Genomic DNA, 26,906 nt, shown 5'->3' on the forward strand with positions numbered 1-26,906 from the left:
ATAAAGCTTCTACACAGATGAAGGCATTGAACTTAAATATAAAACAGATAGACTGCCAGGCAGACATCTTTGTCACATGCTACTATCCACTTTAGGAAAAGGCTCTGTGTGTCTGTCTAGTTGTCTGTCTGGTTGCTATGCCTTTGTCATTCCAAAAGATGATGCATCATAAGCAATTGCAGTAATAAAATGCATTGTATTTATCATTCCAACAGATGGCACATTACAAATATTTGTAGTAATAAAATGCATTGCATTTCTCATTCCAACAGATGGCGCATTGCAAATATTTGTAGTAATAAAATGCATTGCATTTGTCATTCCAACAGATGGTGCATCACAAATATTTGTAGTAATAAAATGCATTGCATTCGTCATTCCAACAGATGGCGCATTGCAAATATTTGTAGTAATAAAATGCATTACATTTGTCATTCCAACAGATGGAGAATTACAAATATGTTTAGTAATGATATGCATTGAATTTGTCATTCCAACAGATGGCGCATCACCAATATTTGTAGTAATAAAATGCATTGCATTTGTCATTCCAACAGATGGTGCATCACAAATATTTGTAGTAATAAAATGCATTGCATTTGTCATTCCAACAGATGGCGCATCACAAATATCTGTAGTAATAAAATGCATTGCATTTGTCATTCAAAAAGATGGAAAATTACAAATATGTTTAGTAATGATATGCATTGAATTGGTCATTCTAACAAATGGCACATCACCAATATTTGTAGTAATAAAATGCATTGCATTTTTCATTCCAACAGATGGTGCATCACAAATATTTGTAGTAATAAAATGCATTGCATTTGTCATTCCAACAGATGGCGCATCAAATATTTGTAGTAATAAAATGCATTGCATTTGTCATTCAAAAAGATGGCACATCATAAACATTAACACAACTTTAATGAAGCCATTACTAAATGGCATGTAACAGAGACATATGAATTGCATTTGTCATTCCAATAGATAATGTACTACCTATATTAACATTAATATTACCAATCACATACCAAACTACATGTAACAGAGACATGTGCATTGTATGTGTCATTCCAACAAATGCCACATCACAGACATTAACACTTCTTTTACAAAACCCATACCAAATGGCATATGACAGAGACACATGCATTACATGGTACACTATAAATGTTAACACTGAGGTCTGTGTGGATTATTTAGATTTGAACCCAACTTAGACGGGCAGGAGAGCTAGTAAACAATAAGGCTTCTAAACAGACATAGGCATTGCACTAAAATGTAAGATGGGCAGGCAGGGAGGGTGCCAGGCAGACAGCTGGGCAGGCAAACAGACACTTTGTAACTACTACCATATGGTATATATTGTACCATATACAATAAAACTTCTAAGCAGATGTATGCATTGAACTAAAAAATAAGACAGACAGATGCACAGGCAGAGACTTTGTAACTCACTATGAATGGTACTATCTACCTCCAATAATGGGTAAGTGTCTGTGTGTCCGTCTGGTTGCTATCCGCTGACATTGCAAAAGAAGGCACAGAACAAAAACCTTTAGTAATAAAATGCATTTTCATTCCAACACATGGTGTATGTCAAACATTAACCCTGCTTTTACAAATCCCATACCAAATGGCACAGAACAAAGACATTTGCATTGCATGTATCATTCCAACAGATGATGTATCATAGATTTATGAACACTGCTTTTACAAATCCCATGCCAAATGGCATGTAAGAGATATGTGCGTTGCACTGGTCATTCCAAAAGATGGCACATCACAGATTTATTAACACTGATTTTACAAATCCCATGCCAAATGGCATATAATGGAGATGTATGGATTGCATGGTGCACTGCAAATGTTAACTCTGAGGTTTATGTTAATTATTTAGATTTCATGCCATCTTAGGTAGGTATCACATCTAGAATAACAATAAAGGTTCTAAAGAGATGTAGGCATTGAAGTAAAATGTAAAACAGACAGACAGACCCTTTGTAATGACATTATGCACAGTCCAGTAAATCTTCTAAACAGAAATGAAATGGACATTTGTAAGAATTAACCTGCAGATGATGTCTCCCAGCCCCATCGACTCTGTTTTGAGACCTGCTGCAGCACAAACAATGAACACGCAGTGCCAGTACAGATTATGACAGAACACGGTGCACCTGTGGCAGATAAGTCAATAAAATTCTAAAATTGCAAATGCATTGTTAACTTTATTGAGAATAGTAAAAATGTGCTGTTGTGATGAGTATTCTCTAAAATATAAAGCTTCGATAGCTGCTCACTTCATTTATCTAAATCTTTGAAGAAACTATTGCATGAAGAATTATTTAATGCCATCCTACTAGAACAGCTTTGTAACTTCTGTGACCAGTAGGGGGCGTTGCAGCACCCAAACACCAGGCACCACCTCACAGACACAAGTCCTGGGTGCAAATCCAGGTTCATTTATACAAACACCTTACAAAAAAGAGCTTCTTGTAACTATAAAACACAAGCAAAATTCTCTTCTTCACTCTTTTTTGCTCTCCTTCCATTCCTCCAGGTCAGCTTTGTCCTTCTTCCACACATGACTCCAAATCACCTTAGACCTGGCAGGACCGCCGGTGTGAGGGCATTGCCCATTGGAAGTACTTCCTGGTTAAAACGACAGCCCCACAAAGGAAGGATCATCGATTCTGGCGGCACTCACTAAACCTGATAAGGCTGCTCCCTGGAACTACAGTTCCCAGCATGCCTTGCAGGTGTGTCCATACAGGGAGCTTTGCCCAGAGATGCTGCCACCTAGTGTATCGGGGAAGCATGCAGTCCTGGTAGGTGGTTTCCCTTTGTCCACGCATGACACTAGCTTCTTGGCCAGGTATCGTTCCTTTCCCCATCCCGGCCGTGATGCCTGCCCTGGTGCGCCGTCTCACCACATGTCATAATAATGAGGCCCGTTTTTGAATCTTTTTTATTATACAAGACCTGCATCCCTTTACGTAAAGACTTGAAACACAAAACTTACGGTGTCGTGAAAAATGTATTCAGAAAAAAAATATATTTTCCTATTTTATCATCATTAAAGTAAGAACTTTTCCAGCTTATCTACAAAACTGCACCCATCACGCCAAATCACGGGAAACAAACCTGCCCACTAATCGGCTGAAGGGCAAAACAATCCAAATTGCAAGATTTCAAAAGTCATCCAATTGTGCCCCTTTACTCAATGCCATATGTCTCTCACCTGACCAGCCATCCCAGTTTGTTGGTGGTCTAAGGGGTGGCTCACTTTTACCCAAATCAATGATCAAACGCCCCCACCCCCCCATAGCCACCACCCAAAAAACAACCCCCTTCCATAACCCCCCCAAACCCCTTTAGCCCCCCTCACAAACCTGCAAGTCACAGAGGTCCAACCAAAACAAAGACAAAAGAGCATTCAGAACAAGTCAGGGATAGACCAAGAGAGAGAAGCACCAACCTGGGCACGGGGGCAAAACCATCTCAAAGGCACTGAACTGTGCAGACCTTCATCAAAAAGAAGAAAGCTCACAGCCATGCTGCCAGGTCAGGCCGTCCTCAAGAATGGAAGGAAGGCTCCCAGGATGTCAATTGCCACTCTTGTTTGTCCTTCTTTTTACTGAGGACCACCGAGACATGCAAATCACATAAGTCAATCGAAGAATGGGATGCTGGTGCCAGGGTTGGCATCAGATTCATTGCTATCCTCCGACCACATACAGCCATAAAGACCGTGAGCTAAAGAAGAAACACCTCAGGTCTGCAGTCGAGCAGCTTGGAGGTGAAGAAGCGTGTTTGGGCTTCATAGCTGCCGCCACCACTGCTGCTTTTGGGCAAACAAAATGTTCAAAAAATGCTTTAGTTGCCTCACATTTTTATGCAATCGTTTTGTTCACCCCACTGAATTAAAGCCGAAAGTCTGCACTTCAACTGCATCGGAGTTGTTTCATTTCAAATTCATTGTGGTAATGTACAGAACCGAAATGAGAAAAAAGTGGTCTCTGTTCAAATATTTATGGACCTAACTGTATATACAGTGGATACGGAAAGTATTCAGACCCCTTCAATTTTTCACTCTTTGTCATATTGCAGCCATTTGCTAAAATCATTTAAATTAATTTTTTCCCTCATTAATGTACACACAGCACCCCATATTGACAGACAAAAAAAAAATTTTTGAAATTGTTGCAGATTTATTAAAAAAGAAAAACTGAAATATCACTTGGTCCTAAGTATTCAGACCCTTTGCTCAGTATTTAGTAGAAGCACCCTTTTGAGCTAATACAGCCATGAGTCTTCTTGGGAAAGATGCAACAAGTTTTTCACACCTGGATTTGGGGATCCTCTGCCATTCCTCCTTGCAGATCCTCTCCAGTTCCGTCAAGTTGGATGGTAAACGTTGGTGGACAGCCATTTTTAGGTCTCTCCAGAGATGCTCAATTGGGTTTAAGTCAGGGCTCTGGCTGGGCCATTCAAGAACAGTCACAGAGTTGTTGTGAAACCACTCCTTCGTTATTTTAGCTGTGTGCTTAGGGTCATTGTCTTGTTGGAAGGTAAACCTTCAGCCCAGTCTGAGGTCCTTAGCACTCTGGAGAAGGTTTTTGTCCAGGATATCCCTGTACTTGGCCGCATTCATCTTTCCCTCGATTACAACCAGTGGTCCTGTCCCTGCAGCTGAAAAACATCCCCACAGCATGATGCTGCCACCGCCATACTTCACTGTGGGGACTGTATTGGACAAGTGATGGGCAGTGCCTGGTTGTCTCCACACATACCTTAGTGCAAGACACATGACAGCCCGCATGGAGTTTGCTAAAAGACACCTGAAGGACTCTGAGATGGTGAGAAATAAGATTCTCTGGTCTGACGAGACCAAGATAGAACTTTTTGGCCTTAATTCTAAGCGGTATGTGTGGAGACAACCAGGCACTGCTCATCACTTGTCCAATACAGTCCCCACAGTGAAGCATGGCGGTGGCAGCATCATGCTGTGGGGATGTTTTTCAGCTGCAGGGACAGGACGACTGGTTGTAATCGAGGGAAAGATGAATGCGGCCAAGTACAGGGATATCCTGGACAAAAACCTTCTCCAGAGTGCTAAGGACCTCAGACTGGGCCGAAGGTTTACCTTCTAACAAGACAATGACCCTAAGCACACAGCTAAAATAACGAAGGAGTGGCTTCACAACAACTCTGTGACTGTTCTTGAATGGCCCAGCCAGAGCCCTGACTTAAACCCAATTGAGCATCTCTGGAGAGACCTAAAAATGGCTGTCCACCAACGTTTACCATCCAACCTGACAGAACTGGAGAGGATCTGCAAGGAGGAATGGCAGAGGATCCCCAAATCCAGGTGTGAAAAACTTGTTGCATCTTTCCCAAGAAGACTCATGGCTGTATTAGCTCAAAAGGGTGCTTCTACTAAATACTGAGCAAAGGGTCTGAATACTTAGGACCATGTGATATTTCAGTTTTTCTTTTTTAATAAATCTGCAACAATTTCAAAAATTTTTTTTTTGTCTGTCAATATGGGGTGCTGTGTGTACATTAATGAGGAAAAAAATTAATTTAAAATGATTTTAGCAAATGGCTGCAACATGACAAAGAGTGAAAAACTGAAGGGGGTCTGAATACTTTCCGTACCCACTGTATGTATATTATATATATATATATATATATATACGTATATATATATGCACACACAAATATACATATACACATGTATTTTATTTACATACATTTACATATATATAAATATATACATATACATACTGTATTCATATATAAAAATATACATACAAGTGTAAAGCACAATTCCACACAGTCCTTTTCTCTCACTCTCTTTATTCTACCTCCACTCCTCCTGGCAAGTTTTGTCCTCTACCACCCAACTCTGGCACCCAGAGTAGTGGTGGCTGGCTCCTTATATAAGGTACCCTGAAGTGCTATCTGGCAGCACTTCAAAGGTGTGGTGGGAGCAGCATGTAGTAGGGCTGTGTGGGCTCTACAGTGCCCTCTGGTGGCATCCACCGAACCCAACAGGGTTGTAGCAAACTATAACTCTCAGCATGCCTTGCAGGACTCCAGAGGGGCCGCCCTCTATCTTTCTGGAGGAGATAAAGCCCTGAAGACGCTCTCTCCCCTGGCGCATCCACTATACAGACTCCCTGGCCCGGGGCAAGGGACCCAGCTGTATATATGTGTATATGTGTGTATACACATATATATACTGTATATACACATACAGTATGTATATATATATATATATATATATATATATATATATATATATATATATATATATATATATATATATATATATATATATATGATTCAGACTACGAAGAATGCCATGAATGTAATTACCCCGATCTACACGCCGTCAAATAAACGAACCACACGCCGTGGCGCAATGTAAAGAGGCTTTGCCTCTAACGCTGACGTCTGAGATTCAATCCCCAAGAAGGATGTGTGTACGCCTGACGAGCCCAGAATTACGGCGAAACATGTGTCGCGTACTCTTTGCATTATTTGACAGTAAAATTATCTAACTTTCTATGATCTGCTTCTCGCAACTGAAGAGGGCACCGTGGCGGATGTTTGCCAACTTGCAGACCAACCATAAGCATTACCTGGTAGGTAACCACCCATATAATCAGATTGTGATTCAGACTACGAATACCATGAATATATATATACTGTATACATTACACACACAGTCGTATGAAAAAGTTTGGGTGCCCCTCTTTTTTGTTTCTCATTGGCTGAGCTGTCAAAGTAGCAACTTCCTTTTCATATCTGACATGCCTTATGGAAACAGTAGGATTTCAGCAGTGACATTAAGCTTATTGGATTAACAGAAAATATGCAATATGCATCATCACAAAATTAGACAGGTGCACCCAAACAGAGATATGACATCAATACTTAGTTGAGCCTCCTTTTGGCCTCTAGACGCTGTCCTCCTATAGCTTCTGATGAGTGTCTGATTCTGGATGGAGGTCTTGTTCACCATTCTTCATACAAAATCTCTCCAGTTCAGTTCAATTTGATGGACAGCCTGCTTCAAATCATCCCATAGATTTTCGATGATATTCAAGTCAGGGGACTGTGACGGCCATTCAGAACATTGTACTTCTCCCTCTGCATGAATGCCTTTGTAGATTTCCAGCTGTGTTTTGGGTCATTGTCTTGTTGGAATATCCAACTCCTTAATTTCAGATCATAATGGGAGCCAACACGACAAACACCAAGAGGGGTGAATACTTTCGCACTTAGAATTAGAAAGTCAAAGTAAAAATGAGAATGGAGTCCTGGGGATTACGAACTGGCAAGTCTTGGACGGTCCCGATATGAAAGGCACTACAGAGCCTTCAGAAACTATTCAGACCCCGTCACTCGTTCACATTTTCATTTGTGCCAGCCTTGCTTGCTTAAACCAACTCATTTTTTCCCCTCAAACAACACTCGATAATAATAATCATACTAATAATCCTTTACATTTATATAGCGCTTTACTCACTTTCTGAAGCGCTTCAGTGAGTGTGGAGCCACTTCATCCACAACTGATGTGCAGCAGCACCCACCTGGATGAGGCAATGGCAGCCATTTTTGTGCCAGTCTGCTCACCACACGTTATCTGTTAGGCCAGAGGTTCTCAAACTGTGGGGCGCACCCCCCTGGGGTAACCAAAAAGGGGGCGCAAATGTTGCCATATGTGGCGTAATTTCACTATTTGTAGGACTTGTAGCGATGTATTGGCAGCAAAAAAATATAGGAATAAATTTTATTAGGGTTTCAAAAAAACGTTAGGGGGGGCACGATTACAACTGTTATGAAAACTCGGGTCGCAAATACTTAAAGGTTGAGAAACGCTGGGATAGGCAGTTAACAAATCAGAGACGGGATAGTTAGGGGACCAGAATGACCAGGCCGTGGTGGGCATTTAGTCAGAACCTCAGGATACACCCTACTCTTCACAAATGATGCTTAGCTTCAGGGGGAGGGCCTGTCCTGAAGTGCACATTTGATGGCTGCTGACGACACCCCAGAATGACAAGGTGAAAAGAGGATTTTAGGAATTTATGCAAATTTATTCAAAACTGGAATATCCCATTGACCCAAGAATGAAGACCTTGAAACTTCACTCAGGAGCATCCCACTCATCATCACAGAGATGTTTCAACACCTTGTCTGAAATCCGCCCGCGTTGATTGGCATGATTAAGAAAGGCATGCACACCCATCTATAGAGGGTCCGACAGTGGGCAACGTGTCACTAGGCCGTGAGCTTGAAGGAGTTGGCTACAGAGCTCAGAGACAGGGTCTGGGGACGACTGCCACACTGAAGGTTCCCAAGAGCACAGTGGCCCCCATAATTCTTACACTGGTGACGTTTGGGGAGGGGGGGCTTAACCACTCCCACAATGGGCCACCAAAGCCAAACTGAACAATTGTGGAAAAAAAGCCCTGATTAGAAAGGAAAACCAAAAAGAACCCAATAGTCAGGCTGGCAGAGCTCCACAGACCTCTGATGTGGCAATGAGAGAAACTCCCACAAGGACAACCACCACTGAGACCCCCCGCTGATGTGACAGAATGGTGGGACGACATGAGGAGGCCGACTTGGAGTTTACATAAAGGACGGTCAGAGCAGGAGAAACGAGATTCTCTCATCTGAGGAAAGCAAGATTGAGCCTGTTGGCATCAACTCGAAGAATCGCATCTTGGGGGGGGGGGGAAACCAGACACCACTCATTACCCACGCAATAGCAGTATAAGGGACTGGGAGACCAGTTAGGGGCTGAGGGACCACGGAACGAAGCAAAGGGCTGAGAGATCTGAAATGAATAGCTGCTCCAGAGTGCCAGGCTCCTCAGACAAACAAAACAAGGGGTTTATGGGGCAGCACTGTGAATGTGTGGGGGTCTCCTGGCGAGAATTCAGACTCGAACTCAGTCGAACATCTCTGGAGAAAACTGGAAACAGCCAACCTGCAATGGCCTCCACCCAACCAGACAACATTTGAGAACAAACAGACAAAAAAAAACTCCAAATCCAGGTGTGCAAAGCTTGTGGATGTCAGACCCAAGAAGACTCCTGACAGGAACTGCTGCCATGTATTGAGAAAAGCATATGAAGAAAAGAAAAAAAAAAAAAAACAGGTTTTTTTATTTCCCATCAGTGCCACTAGGGGTCCTACTTCATTGGGCCCTTAACCTAAAAGTTGCCCCAGTCGGTGCTGCACAATGGCTGACCCCCCCCCAAAAAAGGTTAAGCAAAAAGACAAATTCCATACAGGGGGTTAATAAAGAACATCAAACTAAAACCCAAATTTCTGAGCTCTGGGTTTTGATCTGTCATTCTGGGGTACTGAGTGATGCTTGATGAAGGGAAAAAAATTATTTGAAGTGATTTGAAAGAAAGAAAGAAAGAAAGAAAGAAAGAAAGAAAGAAAGAAAGAAAGAAGAAGAAAGAAAGAAGAAAGAAAGAAAGAAGAAGAAAGAAAGAAAGAAGAAAGAAAGAAAGAAAGGACTGACTGACTGACTGACTGACTGAGTTTTAAATTACATTTAGCCAGAAACTCAGCCTTTAGAAAGCATAGCCGAATTTAGGAGCAGAACAACTCCGCATTCGTTACACGTGGTATTCTGACCTTAGATCTGTGCACTTCTCCATCGTCATCTTCGCCCCCAACGCCCAGGATCTTGCGGGTTTTCAGGCGGCTCACCAGGTCAGTCTGGCTGTGCTTCTTCATTAAAGGAGGATGAGGTTTGGAAGCCATGGCTCACAGAGTCTCGAGGAAAACTGTGATGACTGTGGAGACAAAACGAAGAACAGCAAACATCAGAGAGGCGGCTCACCTTCTGTGACAACACCAGCGTACGTGTGGGATGGGTGTGCTTGATTGGCTTATTTCACAATGTAATTGAATTAGGGTTTGGTTCCTAGAAGTCTGCCTTCATTTTCCATACATAAATAAAACAATCCATCTGTGTGTGTGTGTATATATTATATTATATATATACTGGTTAACCAAGTTAAGATGTCCCCGTGACCCAAAGCTGATGAGGCACTTGGGTGACATGCTCGGTCTGTCTGGCACTATGTGACTCTGCATAGGATGGCGAGATTCTCTAAAAGACGATAAGCACGGAGCTTCAAAACTCCATTTCACAAAAGGCTGAGGCTAATCTGCCAGCTGACATCCAGATAAGCCGCCATATGACAAGCGTCTTAATGTCACCGTCACTCAGTGGGATCACTTATTATGAGAATCGAAACAAAGTGACTGACCATATTGCCTGGGGAAGGTGGGAGGTGGAGGAGGGGGAAGGATAAGGGGGCACGACTGTTAAGCCTAAGATGACAATAAAAACACACAAGTGCCATCCGGTGGGAGTGAATGAGTGAGTGTGGGTGTCCGGTGATGGATTTTCATCATGTCCAGAGTGGGCGCCCGTCCTGAACCTCATTGAACGTCACAACAGTGTGGACAAGGATGGGCCATTCAGACCCTCAATAGCTCGCCGGTCCTGCCCACTCCATAATAACATCCAGTCGAGTGCAGAAGGCCCCTCGAGTCCTGCTGTCCACCACACTGCTTGATCACTTATTGGTTTTAACGTCTTCAGCCAGAGGACTGCTGGACGGATCCTCTACGTTTGTTAATCCCGTTAACTCAGCAAAGTTCCATTACTGAATATCCTGGCTGGGATTCCAAATTCTTTTTTTTTTTTTTATATTGGGGGGTGGGGGGGGGGGGGCGGTTTGTGCGGGGCCATGAAACCCCAGCTAGTCACAAAATGATTAATTATAATTTTTATGTTTTTATGTTGCCTCAAACTCTGACCGCGTACTCGTCAATTGACTGGGAATTCTGAAAGTGTTTGTGTGGGCGTCAGGCGGCATCTTAGTGACACCCCGAGTCTTGCCAGGATAGCCTCGAGCTCGGTGTGCCCCTGAACTGAATAAAACGTCAATCAAAGAGCAGACAGATGGAGAGCTGAATGACTGCCCTCTCCGAAACTGCGGCGCGGCGCTTTACAGTCGGCTGAAAAATCTTCAGAGGCATCTGCTGCCGTAGGCTTTAATTACCCTCCGCCATAATTCAGACTGCGCCTCACGATCTCATCCATCGAATCAACTGCCACAGGAACAGAGGGCTCAAACAAAGCCGTCCGACTTAAAAACGGAGCTCAAGAGTGACAGGCGGACAAAATCCAGCGCTGTCTGCGCATTTGAAAAGGACACTGAATAAACCGGGCATGAACACGTCACAGTGCCACCTAGCGGCTACAGACAGGCTATACAGCTACGTGGCTTAACAAACTTGGACTCTGTTACCAGCGACCAGTACAGTACACACTTCAGACATCTCATGAGGATAATAGAGGGGCATAAAAACTAATAAGGGACTTTAAGTGAAGGCAGGGGCAACCACCAATGATGTCAGGGTGAATAGATAGATACATAGATAGATGTGAAAGGCACTATATAATAGATATAGATAATGTTAAAGGCATTATAAAATAGATGCAAAAGGCACTATATAATAGATATTGATAATGTGAAAGGCACGATAGATAGATAGACAGATACATAGATAGATGTAAAAGGCACTATATAATAGATATAATGTGAAAGACATTATAAAATAGATGCAAAAGGCACTATATAATAGATAGATATTGATAATGTGAAAGGCACGATAGATAGATAGACAGATAGATGTAAAAGGCACTATATAATAGATATAATGTGAAAGGCATTATAAAATAGATGCAAAAGGCACTATATAATAGATAGATATTGATAATGTGAAAGGCACGATAGATAGATAGATAGATAGATAGATAGATAGATAGATAGATAGATAGATAGATAGATAGATGTAAAAGGCACTATATAATAGATATAATGTGAAAGACATTATAAAATAGATGCAAAAGGCACTATATAATAGATAGATATTGATAATGTGAAAGGCACGATAGATAGATAGATAGATAGATAGATAGATAGATAGATAGATAGATAGATAGATAGATGTATACATTTTCTAACTTGATCTATATAACGTTTGCCTTGGGGTGGTGCTCATTATATAAAAGGCGCTATATTAAATATATTTTGATAGAGGAGATGCTCTGCTGTATTCTGTGTTTTAGTGGGTGCCCTCTAGTGTCCTGTATGAATATTGCAGGTTTTCTTCTCACACCCCAGTCTCTCTTTCTATGCTACTCCTATGCAGTATTCAGGATGTCAGACTCTACTGCCCCCTGGAGGTGACTATTTTCCCCACTCTGGTGCACAGAGGTGAGTTCTGTGGCATTTTGCCCCCACCAGGCCACCTCTCACATCCGTCCATTCATTCAGTTTCCTAACCCACTTCTGCAGGGCAGGGTCATGGGGCAGGTGGAACCCATCTCAGCAGTCATCAGGTACAAGGCAGGAAAAACCCCTGGACAGCACACCAGCCCAGCATAGGCTGAACACACACACACACACACATCATAACATTTGTTCCCATCACACACTTCTGCATGAACGAACGTCAAAACTATGCTCCAGTGACACACGTGTACATTTAGACCAGCGTTTGCACGTCAATTGGCCTACAGGCTGCACAGAAGGTTTTCGCGCTCACCGCTGCATGTTATTATTTTCCGCCACTTGATAATTGCTATAATCTTCATCCTCCATGAGCTGTGGCTTGAAAATTGTGAGACCAACACTTTGCCGTCACAAAATCGGCTGCTCTGTTGTTATCCAGAGGTGTTAATAAGTTGCAGCAACACCAGCCAGCCAGCAGGAACAAATGCTTTGGAATGGCCTCTGTCTGTCCTTCCTTGTCCTGGGGAGGGACGACACAAAGCAGCTGAAGCGTCTCTGGATGTTATCTGCAGGCTAGACTCGATTACGGGGTGAGGGAGAGGCTGAATATACAGACATTGTGGTTTTGAGATTTGAATTTCTGATTAGTGTTTGGGTTTGATGAAATATGACAGGATCTTCATTTTGATTTGAGTGAGCTTCCTCTTCTTCTGTCCGTTTCCCTCGTGGCAGGACATCCGATGGATTAAGAAAGTATTGAGACGCCTTCACTTTCTGCACACTTTATTAGGTCGTCAATTTAATTTGAAATTGATACATTTGCCTTTTCCACCCACCATCTACCCTCAATAACCCACAACAACAAAATGAAAACATGTGACCAAGAAGGTTTTCTAATTTATTAAAAATCAAACACTGAAGTCTCTCCTTCATAGAAGTTCTCAGACCCCTAATGTGGCATTTTGGAGAAGCCCCTTAGGCAGCACTTCCAGCTTTGAATCTTTCTTGACGAAGTCTCTACAAGCTTTGCACTTCTGGATTTGGGCAGCTTACACCATTCCTCCCGGTAGATCCTCTCAAGCTGCGTTAGACTGGATGGGAAGCATCTTTGAACTTCCATCTTCAGGTTCTTCCACACTGAATAATAATAACAATACATTTTATTTATATAGCGCCTTTCCCATGCTTGATGTTGGGTTTTGGCTGAGCCACTCAAGGACCATCAGAGACTTGGCCTGAAGCCACTCCAGTGCTGTCTTGGCTGCACACTTTAGGTCACTGAGCTGTCACCTCAGTTTCAAGTGGTGCGTACCCTGGAACAGGTCTTTTTCAAGGTCACCTCCGTATTTGGCCTCCTTCACTTCTGGTCCATTCTCTCTGTCCCTATACCCCATAAAATGCTGCTGCTGCCACCACCACCGTGCTTCACCACAGGGATGGCATTAGGCAGGAGATGAGCAGTGCCAGGTGTTCACCAGACATAGTGCTTGGCAGAGCCGGCTCGAGGATTTTTGCTGCCTTAGGCGAAGTTGAAAATTGCGTTTCTTTGCTTTGAGAGGAATTGTCACTGCCAGACCTGGAAACAGGGCTGGGGACAGCAAAGTATTTAGGACCTCAAATTCATTATTTGAGAATGTCGACTTATAGCAATATCTGTTTACAAGACTGTCTTAAGTACTAGGGTGCTGTACCGTGTTAGCCATTATGAATGTAGAGGAAAGCCAAGCAAAATGACACCTTTTATTGGCTAACTAAAAAGATTACAATTTGCAAGCTTTCGAGGCAACTCAGGCCCCTTCTTCAGGCAAGATGTACAACAGCCATGGACACTGTGAGAAGGACTTTAAGGTCACAGTGCTTATGGGCAACTTCAAAACACAGCAAGAGAGAAAAGAATGGGAAGTTAAACTCATGCTAAAATTTAATACTTTACAACATGGATTGAATAAGGACAAGAGTTTTATGGCCAGATATGAGGATTGTTTACATCTCTCAGAATAACAGACAACCTGTCTACAGACCCACATTGTTTTGAAAAAACTCATTACAAACTTCAAAAGACTTTGTTGGACAGTTATCTTATCCAGAGATCTTGACAATACATTGTTCTTTTCTCTCTTGCTAAATTAACCGTAGCCTGAATGAATCTATTAATTTTTTACATTCAAAATCTCTCATTTAAATTTTTACAAATGTTGTTTCTTGTCCTAGAGTGTGTATATAAACATAGGAAACTTCAGTTTCTGTATTACATCTTGCCTGAAGAAGGGGCCTGAGTTGCCTCGAAAGCTTGCATATTGTAATCTTTCTAGTTAGCCAATAAAAGGTGTCATTTTGCTTGGCTTTCCTCTACAAGACTGTCTTAGAAAAATACACTCTGGAGAGGTGCCATTTCAGAAAATCAGTAGGAATCGAGCTGTATTAATCTTTCTTTATCGATTTTTACGTTGCTATATACAAAATTAAGAATTAGAAAATGCCTAATCTCATAGTTGTTATTTGCAGGTGCTGGTCATAAAATTAGAATATCATGAAAAAGTTGATTTATTTCAGTAATTCCATTGAAAAAGTGAAACTTGTATATTAGATTCATTCATTACACACAGACTGATGTATTTCAAATGTTTATTTCTTTTAATGTTGATGATTATAACTGACAACTAATGAAAGTCCCAAATTCAGTATCTCGGAAAATTAGAATATCAATTAAGACCAATGCAAAAAAAGGATTTTTAGAAATGTTGGCCAACTGAAAGGTATGAACATGAAAAGTATGAGCAGGTACAGCACTCAATATTTAGTTGGGGCTCCTTTGGCCTGGATTACTGCAGCAACGCGGCGTGGCATGGAGTCGATCAGTCTGTGGCACTGCTCAGGTGTTACGAGAGCCCAGGTTGCTCTGATAGTGGCCTTCAGCTCTTCTGAATTGTTGGGTCTGGCGTATTGCATCTTCCCCTTCACAATACCCCATAGATTTTCTATGGGGTTAAGGTCAGGCGAGTTTGCTGGCCAATCAAGAACAGGGATACCATGGTCCTTAAACCAGGTACTGGTAGCTTTGGCACTGTGTGCAGGTGCCAGGTCCTGTTGGAAAATGAAATCTGCATCTCCATAAAGTTCGTCAGCAGCAGGAAGCATGAAGTGCTCTAAAACTTCCTGATAGACGGCTGCGTTGACCTTGGACCTCAGAAAACACAATGGACCAACACCAGCAGATGACATGGCACCCCACACCATCACTGACTGTGGAAACTTTACACTGGACCTCACGCAACATGGATTCTGTGCCTCTCCTCTCTTCCTCCAGACTCTGGGACCTTGATTTCCAAAGGAAATGCAAAATTTACTTTCATCAGAGAACATAACTTTGGACCACTCAGCAGCAGTCCAAAGGCGAGACGCTTCTGACGCTGTCTCTTGTTCAAGAGTGGCTTGACACAAGGAATGCGACAGCTGAAACCCATGTCTTGCATACGTCTGTGTGTGGTGGTTCTTGAAGCACTGACTCCAGCTGCAGTCCACTCTTTGTGAATCTCCCCCACATTTTTGAATGAGTTTTGTTTCACAATCCTCTCCAGGGTGCAGTTATCCCTATTGCTTGTCCACTTTTTTCTACCACATCTTGTCCTTCCCTTCGCCTCTCTATTAATGTGCTTGGACACAGAGCTTTGTGAACAGCCAGCCTCTTTAGTGATGACCTTTTGTGTCTTGCCCTCCTTGTGCGAGGTGTCAATGGTCGTCTTTTGGACAACTGTCAAGTCAGCAGTCTTCCCCATGATTGTGTAGCCTACAGAACTCGACTGAGAGACCATTTAAAGGCTTTTGCAGGTGTTTTAATTATCTAATTAGAGTGTGGCACCAGGTGTCTTCAATATTGAACCTTTTCACAATATTCTAATTTTCCGAGATACTGAATTTGGGACTTTCATTAGTTGTCAGTTATAATCATCAACATTAAAAGAAATCAACATTTGAAATACATCAGTCTGTGTGTAATGAATGAATCTAATATACAAGTTTCACTTTTTGAATGGAATTACTGAAATAAATCAACTTTGTCATGATATTCTAATTTTATGACCAACACCTGTATAGCTATAGTTATCTATTTAAACTACCAATGATGGCGACATTCTACAAAATATATATCTCTCTATTATAAAAAAAATCCTGGGAGAGAAATACTAGGGAGATGTGATCTTCATGTGAAGATCACGGAAGACACTTAAAAGACCCGCGAGACAAAAGAGATTGGCCACGGAGCGTCTGGCAGGGACGTAGAACATGAGATTCTTGCAAGACGCACCCTACTTACAACCAATATGAAATAAGACCGTGCAGCAAAACCCTCAGTCGTTTAAAGGCATGTAACAGACATAGATCCAGGGCTCTCAGCGCATATAAAGCATATAAGGACAATACATTATAAATAAAAACATCAACTAAGAGAAGAAGAAAGCAGCGTGGAGAAAAGAGACTCAAAAGCTTTGGAGAGAAAAAAAAATGCAAAAATAGTAAAAGAATAATCGAGGTGCAAATTCAGAAAATAACAAAAGTAATTATCAGCCCGGAACAAGTGGAACTGAAAATAAAGCAGGTCCAATCGGGCTCAGAATTAAAAGACAAAGTAGAACTTCATAAAGACGTTCACGTTGTACACATGCAGAGAAAGATACAGAATATGAAAGCAGAAAAAAACGACAGTGTCAAAACAAAGAAAGCAAACATCGCGTTAGCGCAAAGAGAAATTATTACTCGGAGAAATAAGGAAAAGGCGAATAGAAATCAAATATATGGACACAGGTGATAAGTCTGAAGTATGGAAATATTGTAAGGCTTTGAAGTTTAGGTCAGAGAATTTCAAACATAGAGTTTACCTCACATGCATTTATAGGTTACATTGCAAAAAAAAATTATTAACTGCTGATAATGTCGATCATTTTGTCTGTGCTGAAATTCCAAACAGAGAATCCTATCCTGAATTATGATACAAAGTCATTAAACACACATTTCACAGACCTCATTTAAAAGATTCAGCATATCGGGATTCAAAAGATTCCAAATATTGTTTTTAACAAAGTTCTGAAATAAAAGTGAAACTAATGAAATAGCAACGATTCACAGAAAAAAAAATCTTAAAAGTGTGTACATGGAAAACCAGCAAATCGAGCAGGGGGCGAGGTCCCCTAGTATACCTATTATAATTATATATACTGTATATATACAGTGCATCCGGAAAGAATTCACAGCGCATCACTTTTTCCACATTTTGTTATGTTACAGCCTTATTCCAAAATGGATTCAATTCATTTTTTCCTCAGAATTCTACACACAACACCCCATAATGACAACGTGAAAAAAGTTTACTTGAGGTTTTTGCAAATTTATTAAAAATTAAAAAACTGAGAAATCCCATGTCCATAAGTATTCACAGCCTTTGCTCAATACTTTGTTGATGCACCTTTGGCAGCAATTCCAGCCTCAAGTCTTGTTGAATATGATGCCACAAGCTTGGCACACCTATCCTTGGCCAGTTTGGCCCATTCCTCTTTGCAGCACCTCTCAAGCTCCATCAGGTTGGATGGGAAGCGTCGGTGCACAGCCATTTTAAGATCTCTCCAGAGATGTTCAATCGGATTCAAGTCTGGGCTCTGGCTGGGCCACTCAAGGACATTCACAGAGTTGTCCTGAAGCCACTCCTTTGATATCTTGGCTGTGTGCTTAGGGTCGTTGTCCTGCTGAAAGATGAACCGTCGCCCCAGTCTGAGGTCAAGAGCACTCTGGAGCAGGTTTTCATCCAGGATGTCTCTGTACATTGCTGCAGTCATCTTTCCCTTTATCCTGACTAGTCTCCCAGTCCCTGCCGCTGAAAAACATCACCACAACATGATGCTGCCACCACCATGCTTCACTGTAGGGATGGTGCCTGGTTTCCTCCAAACGTGACGCCTGGCATTCACACCAAAGAGTTCAATCTTTGTCTCATCAGACCAGAGAATTTTCTTTCTCATGGTCTGAGAGTCCTTCAGGTGCCTTTTGGCAAACCCCAGGTGGGCTGCCATGTGCCTTTTACTAAGGAGTGGCTTCCGTCTGGCCACTCTACCATACAGGCCTGATTGGTGGATTGCTGCAGAGAAGGTTGTCCTTCTGGAAGGTTCTCCTCTCTCCACAGAGGACCTCTGGAGCTCTGACAGAGTGACCATTGGGTTCTTGGTCACCTCCCTAACTAAGGTCCGATCACTCAGTTTAGATGGCCGGCCAGCTCTAGGAAGAGTCCTGGTGGTTTCGAACTTCTTCCACTTATGGATGATGGAGGCCACTGTGCTCATTGGGACCTTCAAAGCAGCAGAAATTTTTCTGTAACCTTCCCCAGACATGTGCCTCGAGACAATCCTGTCTCAGAGGTCTACAGACAATTCCTTTGACTTCATGCTTGGTTTGTGCTCTGACATGAACTGTCAACTGTGGGACCTTCTATAGACAGGTGTGTGCCTTTCCAAATCATGTCCAGTCAACTGAATTTACCACAGGTGGACTCCAATGAAGCTGCAGAAACATCTCAAGGATGATCAGGGAAACAGGAGGCACCTGAGCTCAGTTTTGTGCTTCATGGCAAAGGCTGTGAATACTTATGTACATGTGCTTTCTCTGTTTTTTTATTTTTAATAAATTTGCAAAAACCTCAAGTAAACTTTTTTCACGTTGTCATTATGGGGTGTTGTGTGTAGAATTCTGAGGAAAAAAATGAATTGAATCCATTTTGGAATAAGGCTGTAACATAACAAAATGTGGAAAAAGTGAGGCGCTGTGAATACTTTCCAGATGCACTGTATTTCAGCAGCTACAATAATGTTTGCACCACGTTAGAGTTTAGTAAAACGTTAATAATAAAAGCTATTAAATTTTTTAAAATGTACAGTGCAATATTGTTCTAAACCAATTTAAAATAAACATTTAAGCCAGTCTAATATTTTTAAATATGTATGTGAAGAAAATGGAGATACATATTCTACACTGAATTATGCTGTATATTAATTGTCTTATATAGAACTGCTCCAGTTTTTGTCACTTATATATAAACGATGGGCCATCAATAGAAAAAAATAAAAATAATAAAAAGAACACAATTTATTTATATAGCACCCTTCCTATGCCCAAAATTCAGAAAGATCAACAGGACTGATATAACATTGGCTACAAATAATATCTTCACTAAATAAAGATAAACACAGGATATACAAAACATTCAAATAGAATAAAAGACAATAATCCACCATCCATCCATCATCCAACCCGTTGAATCCAAACACAGGGGTCTGCTGGAGCCAATCCCAGCCAAGGCAGGAACCAATCCCGGGCAGGGTGCCAACCCACCGCAGGAAAAAGACAATAATGCAGACTAAAATACAACATGCAATACTACAAGAACATCTTGAACAAATAACATAAATTGTGATAAAAATTCAAACCCTGAGTACCTGGACAGATGGGGGGGGGGGGGGTAAACTGAAAGAAGGGGCCGAATGTCAGGTCTGTTTAATGTCCTCCTAAACAAATGAAGGGAGTCAGCTGATCTTATTAATTTTGGGAGGTCATTCCACAGTCAGGGCGAAGCAGCGGGGATGAGAGTCAGCACCTCTAAATCCGAGGCCATGATTCTCAGCCGGAAAAGGGTGGAATGCTCTCCCCGGATTGGGAGCACAGTGCTGCCTCAAGTGGAGGAGTTCAAGTATCTCGGGGTCTTGTTCACGAGTGAGGGAAGAATGGAGCGGGAGGTCGACAGACGGATCTGTGCGGCATCCGCAGTAATGCGAGCTCTGCAACGGTCCGTCGTGGTGAAGAGAGAGCTGAGCCAAAGGTGAGGCTGTCGATTTACCAGTCAATCTACGTTCCTACCCTCACCTATGGCCACGAGCTTTGGGTAATGACCGAAAGAGCAAGATCACGGATACAAACGGCCGAAATGAGTTTTCTCTGCAGGGTGGTTGGACTTTCCCTTAGAGACAGGGTGAGGAGTTCAGTTATCCGGGAGAGACTTGGAGTAGAGTCGCTGCTCCTCCACATTGAGAGGAGTCAACTGAGGTGGTTTGGGCATCTGGTTAGGATGCCCCCTGGACGCCTCCCTGGGAGGGTGTTCCGGGCATGCCCCAATGGGAGAAGACCACGGGGCAGACCCAGGACACGCTGGAAGGATTATATCTCCTGGCTGACCCTGGAGCGCCTCGGGGTCCTGCCAGAGGAGCTGGAGGAGGTGGCTGGGGAGAGGGAGGTCTGGGCTTCCCTGCTTAGGCTGCTGCCCCCACGACCCGACCTCGGCTAAGCGGTGGATAATGGATGGATGGATGGATGGATGTACTGTTTTTTCCTTCTCATTTTTATCGTTTAATTTTTGAACAGGTACTTGACCCAACGTTACTTTCCGGGCTTTGCCAAGACCTGCCGAAACCTTCCAAAAGTAATTTTATGAAGTCAGTCCTGAAACGAAGGTGATGCCACTTCTGGGTCTGTAACTGTTGGTCTACAACTGCGGTGAAGTATGGTGCTGTGGCTCTGCAAGTGGATATCATTGCCTAGAGAGAGAGTTGAGTGACAGGGATCCGGGTTAATTAACGGTGCATGGAGAAAAAGGGGAGGTGGTGGTCGGAAGTGGTAGTTCTTCTTTCGGCTGCTCCCGTTAGGGGTTGCCACAGTGAATCATATCCTTCCATATCTTTCTGTCCTCGTCATCTTGTTCTGTTACACCCATCACCAGCATGTCCTCTCTCACCACATCCATAAACCTTCTCTTAGGCCTTCCTCTTTACCTCTTGCCTGGCAGCTCTATCCTTACCATCCTTCTCCCAATATACCCCTCATCTCTCCTCTGCACATGTCCAAACCAACACAATCTCGCATCTCTGACTTTGTCTCCCAACCGTCCAACATGAGCTGACCCTCTAATGTCCTCATTTCTAATCCTATCCATCCTCGTCATACTCAATGCCAATCTTAGCATCTTTAACTCAGCCACCTCCAGCTCTGCCTCCTGTGCCACCGTCTCCATCCCATATAACATAGATGGTTTCACTACCATCCTGTAGACCTTCCCTTTCACAGAAACGGCCCTGGCGTGACGCGACAATACAATACAATATGAACACTTGGACTTAAAGCAAATATCCGATTCTATTGTGACGTCCCATCAAATAAACGCACTCAGGAGCTGCTTGTCCGGGGTAGTCTTCCAAATGCTGACTGGCTTTTTATTCAATATGCCGCAATATAAATGATGCCCTACTGTCGCCCGTTGTCTGGGTCACGGGGACACCTCCAAAATAACAAAGATAATTCACCTTCATCCTATCTGCCTCTTTAACTGTTCGCTCCCTTCACCACTTGATGCTGTCTTCTTTTCGCTCCAGCGACTTCAAAGTGGTGGCAGGGGAAAGTGTAATTAAGCAGCATAGGATGGTGGTCTGTAGGATGACGTTGGAGATCAAGAAGAGGAAAAGACTGAGGGCAGAGCCAAGGATCAGATGGTGGAAGCTGAAAAAGGAAGACTGCATGGTTGAGTTTAGGGAGGAGGTGAGACAGGCACTGGGTGGTAGTGAAGAGTTACCAGACAGCTGGGAAACTACAGCAGATGTAGTAAGGGTGACAGCAAGAAGGGTGCTTGGCATAATATCTGGACAGAGGAAGGAAGAAAAGGAAACCTAGTGGTGGAATGGGGAAATACAGAAGAGTATACAGAGGAAGAGGATGGCAAAGAAGAATTGGGATAGTCAGAGAGATGCAGACAGTAGACAAGAGTACAAGGAGATAAGGCGCAAGGTGAAGACAGAGGTGGTAAAGGCTAAAGAAAAAGCGTATGATGAGTTGTATGAGAGGTTGGACACTAAGGAGGAAGAAAAGGACCAGTGGGCTACACAGAGGGGCCGAGCTGGGAAAGATGTGCAGCAGGTTAGGGTGATAAAGGATAAAGATGGAAACGTACTCACAAGCGAGGAGAGTATGTTGAGCAGATGGAAAGAGTACTTTGAGAGGCTGATGAATGAAGAGAATGAGAGAGAGAAGAGGTTGGATGATGTGGAGGTAGTGAATCAGGAAGTGCAACGGATTAGCAAGGAGGAAGAAAGGAAAGCAATGAAGAGGATGAAGAATGGAAAGGCCGTTGGTCCTGATGACATACCTGTGGAAGCATGGAGGTGTTTAGGAGAGATGGCAGTGGAGTTTCTAACCAGATTGTTTAATGGAATCTTGGAAAGTGAGAGGAGGCCTGAGGAGTGGAGAAGAAGTGTATTGGTGCCGATATTTAAGAATAAGGGGCGTGTGGAGGACTGTAGTAACTACAGGGGGATAAAACTGATGAGCCACAGCATGAAGTTATGGGAAAGAGTACTGGAAGCTCAGTTAAGAAGTGAGATGATGATTAGTGAGCAGCAGGATGGATTCATGCCAAGAAAGAGCACCACAGATGCGATGTTTGCTCTGAGGATGTTAATGGAGAAGTAGGGAGAAGGCCAGAAGGAGTTGCATTGCATCTTTGTGGACCTGGAGAAAGCATATGACAGGGTGACTGAGAGGAGCTCTGGTATTGTATGAGGAAATCGGGAGTGGCAGAGAAGTACGTAAGAGTTGTACAGGATATGTACGAGGGAAATGTGACTGTGGTGAGGTCTGCGGTAGGAGTGACGGAGGTGGGATTACATCAGGGATCGGCACTGAGCCCTTTCTTATTTGCAATGGTGATGGACAGGTTGACAGACAAGATTAGACAGGAGTCCACGTGGACTGTGATATCTGCTGATGACATTGTGATCTGTAGCAATAGTAGGGAGCAGTTTGAGGAGACCCTGGAGAGATGGAGATATGAGGGGAGAGGAATGAAGGTCAGTAGGACCAAGACAGAATACATGTGTGTGAATGAGAGGGAGGTCAGTGGAATGGTGAGGATGAAGGGAGTAGAGTTGGCGAAGGTGGATGAGATTAAATACTTGGGATCAACAGTACAGAGTAATGGGGAGTGTGGAAGATAATTGAGAAGAGAGTGCTGGAAGATTGGAGTGGGTGGATAAGAGTGTCAGGAGTGATTTGTGACAGACGGGTACCAGCAAGAGTGAAAGGGAAGGTCTACAGGACGGTAGTGAGACCAGCTGTGTTATATGGGTTGGAGATGGTGGCACAGGAGACAGAGCTGGAGGTGGAAGAGTTAAAGATGTTAAGATTTGCATTGGGTGTGATGAGGATGGACAGGATTAGAAATGAGGACATTAGAGGGTCAGCTCAAGTGGGACGGTTGGTAGACAAAGTCAGAGAGGTGTGATTGTGTTGGTTTGGACATGTGCAGAGGAGAGATGAGGGGTATATTGGGAGAAGGATGCTAAGGATAGGAATGCCAGGGAAGAGGAAAAGAGGAAGGCCTAACAGAAGGTTTATGGATGTGGTGAGAGAGGACATGCAGGTAATGGGTGTAACAGAACAAGATGACGAGGACAGAAAGATATGGAAGGAGATGATCCGCTGTGGCAACCCCTAACAGGAGCAGCCGAAAGAAGAAGAAGAAGAAGAAGGAGGGCGAGGAGCAAATGCTCTCTCGCCGCTATAAACGTTACGTTCTTTCTTATCCAAATATGCGTCTTACCTGTGTGTGTGTATAAAGAATACTGATAAGATATGAAACATAACCAGTAGTCAATGTGCAGGCTGCCAGTTGAATAGTCAGTAAGCGACTCTTTGGTGTTCATATATTTGTAGGAGTCACCAGCCATGAACCTCACCACACGCTATACCAGTGCACACTCCCCAACCTCACCTGACCTGAGAATCTCAGTAACAGAGTGGATAATTTCTGTTGTGAACTTATTAACAATTACCGTAATCAGTAAAAAATTAGAGGTTTTTTTGGGGGTGCAGAGGGCCCCATAAAAGATGGGGAAACCCCAAAATATTTGACATCTTGAATAACTCGACCTCAGGATGAGGTGACCGGTGTGTCACATGTGGGGTTTTTCTCATATCTGTGAGTCAGGAAACACCAGATAAACGAAAATGGAAGCGTTCAGGGGTTATTCTTACGAATGCAATTAAGGTAAATGGAGTTCTTGTGAAATAAAAGCCCAAAATAGACAGAAACACACGTAAGAATCATACTAACCCTGCATAATCAGGGACTCTGATGTGTCACAAAGCCACCACTGGTGTTCCCAACACCAAAGCAGGACAGCTCTGTGGACGCTTGCCACTTGCATCCAATTCTGATCTGGCCCCCCCCCCCCCCCCCATTTGTGATACTCTGGGATTTTTGCCCCCTAGAGATGCACTCTCTTGCATTCTACGCCGTCACCCGACATGCTCTTAAGCTGCTGTTGTTGACACAAATCCCACCAAGTGCCACATTCAGATTTGCCAGGTTTGTGTCCCGTCCTTTCTCGCCGCTCTCTTTGTTTTCACCACTCTCACTGACACCATTCTCGTTAAAGCCCCCCCACCCCACACACACACAGTCGTATATGGGAAGTCTGAGAAATAACATGTCTAGCGACAATTATCACACCGCATCCAAAGCCACCAAGGTCACCCCACTCCAACGCTCAATTGAACAGAAACTGAAGAAAACAAAACAAAACACAGCGGTGGTCTGCCTGACTTATACCACCCACCGCTGACCATCACGTGACGGCTGACATGTTGGATTTGGGTGAGGGGGCTTAAAAAAACTGGGGACTCATTGAGAAGACAGAGCCGTGGGTGCCCAGGGCCTTCAGCCCCTCCACTTTTCTTTACATTTTGTTACGTTGCAGCCTTGAGCTAAAATCGTTTCATTTTATTTTTCACTCTTAAAGTTAATAGCAGAAAATGACAAAGCGAGAACAGGATTTAGACCTAAATAGTCAAAAAAACTGAAGTGTCCCATTGGCACTTCAAGTGTTCAGACCCTTTTCTTTGGCTCAGGTGTGTGCCATTCTATTGGTCATGGCTGCGATGTTTGGGGTCCACCTGTGGTCACTTCATGTGATGGGAACCGATTAGGAAAGGCGCACACATGTCTGTCTGCAGAAGGTCCCACAGGGGAACCAAAACAAAGCCAAGCAATTTCAGGCAGAGCTAAGAGTACAGGATTGTGTCGAGTCGCTGGTCTGAGGAGTTCCACAAAAACATTGAAGGTTCCTCCCCCCCCCCGAATAACTCTTTACTGGAAGAAGTTTGAAACTATCAGAGCTGGACATCTGGCCAAACTGCAGGAATCAGAGGAGAAGGGGCCTTAGTAAGTGTGGTGGTCAAGAACCTGATGGTCACTCGAGCTGAGCTCTAGAAAACACTTCATACAACACTCAGTACCTCAGAGTCAGGTCAGGTCATTTTGGGGGAACATGCCACACCCACCGCATGACGAAACAGCCCAGGATCTGAGTTTGCAAGCTCTTCAAAGCAGACATGTGCTCCAGTCTCACCCTCCAGAAATGACCCCCTCTCTGCCATAGCCAGGCGTCCTCTTGGCCTGGTCCTGTCACTCTGGTCCTCAACAATGAGGATCACCCTTGGGTAATCGTGCCACATGACTGTAGTGCTGTAACTAACGCTCCTTCACTATGCAGGTCATGTACCTCATTCAGGACTCAGTGAGCAACACAAAGTCAAACCAGCAGCCCCCCAAGGATTCTCTGAAGAGACACCAAAGGAGTTCAGTCTTCACCTCAGGTCACTGGATAGCGTCCATGTCTCACAAACAGGAAGCACCAGCACTATAAAGACTTGGACCGTCGTCCTTTTTTAGAGATATCAGAAGCGCCACACACCCCTTTGTGGTGACCTCATGACCCCCTAATCCGTCTACTCACTTCATAGGAAGAGTCACATGGAAGTCACTGCCGAGGTCAGTAAACCTCTCAATGACAAGGTCGACACTCTCTCCACAGACAGACACACTGTTGTGCTCAAGAGGTCATTAAAGGCCTGGCTCTTTGGTTTTTATCGGGACCCTCGCAAGCCCAAACACTCAAACTCCTCCCTCAGTCTCTCGAGAGCTCCCATCAGAGCCGCCACGGACTCTGTGAAGATCACAGCATCATCAGCAAAGTTGAGATCAGTGAATCTCTCTAATATTCTAATGATGAATCATTCAGCTGCTACAGTGCAAGTATTCACAGCACATCACTTTTTCCACATTTTGTTATGTTACAGCCTTATTCCAAATGGATTAAATTCATTTTTTTCCTCAGAATTCTACACACAACACCCCATAATGACAACGTGAAAAAAGTTTACTTGAGGTTTTTGCAAATTTATTAAAAATAAAAAAACATAGAAACCACATGTACATAAGTATTCACAGCCTTTGCCATGAAGCTCCAAATTGAGCTCAGGTGCATCCTGTTTCCCCTGATCATCCTTGAGATGTTTCTGCAGCTTCATTGGAGTCCACCTGTGGTAAATTCAGTTGACTGGACATGATTTGGAAAGGCACACACCTGTCTATAGAAGGTCCCACAGTTGACAGTTCATGTCAGAGCACAAACCAAGCATGAAGTCAAAGGAATTGTCTGTAGACCTCAGAGACAGGATTGTCTCGAG

The 26,906-nt window shown here is 43.3% G+C and overlaps 1 protein-coding gene across 1 annotated transcript in view; it reads right to left on the reverse strand.

Moving 5' to 3' along the window:
* Nucleotides 1-26,906, reverse strand: part of LOC114647368 (tumor protein p53-inducible protein 11-like) — a 281,141-nt gene that overhangs the window by 65,418 nt on the left and 188,817 nt on the right. The window contains exon 3 of the mRNA XM_028796065.2: nucleotides 9,676-9,836. Within this exon, the coding sequence (XP_028651898.1) occupies nucleotides 9,676-9,804 (129 nt within the window). The 5' untranslated portion in view covers nucleotides 9,805-9,836. The remainder of the gene's footprint in view (nucleotides 1-9,675; nucleotides 9,837-26,906) is intronic.

Source organism: Erpetoichthys calabaricus, chromosome 2, assembly GCF_900747795.2.
Source record: "Erpetoichthys calabaricus chromosome 2, fErpCal1.3, whole genome shotgun sequence".
Lineage (NCBI taxonomy): Eukaryota > Metazoa > Chordata > Cladistia > Polypteriformes > Polypteridae > Erpetoichthys > Erpetoichthys calabaricus.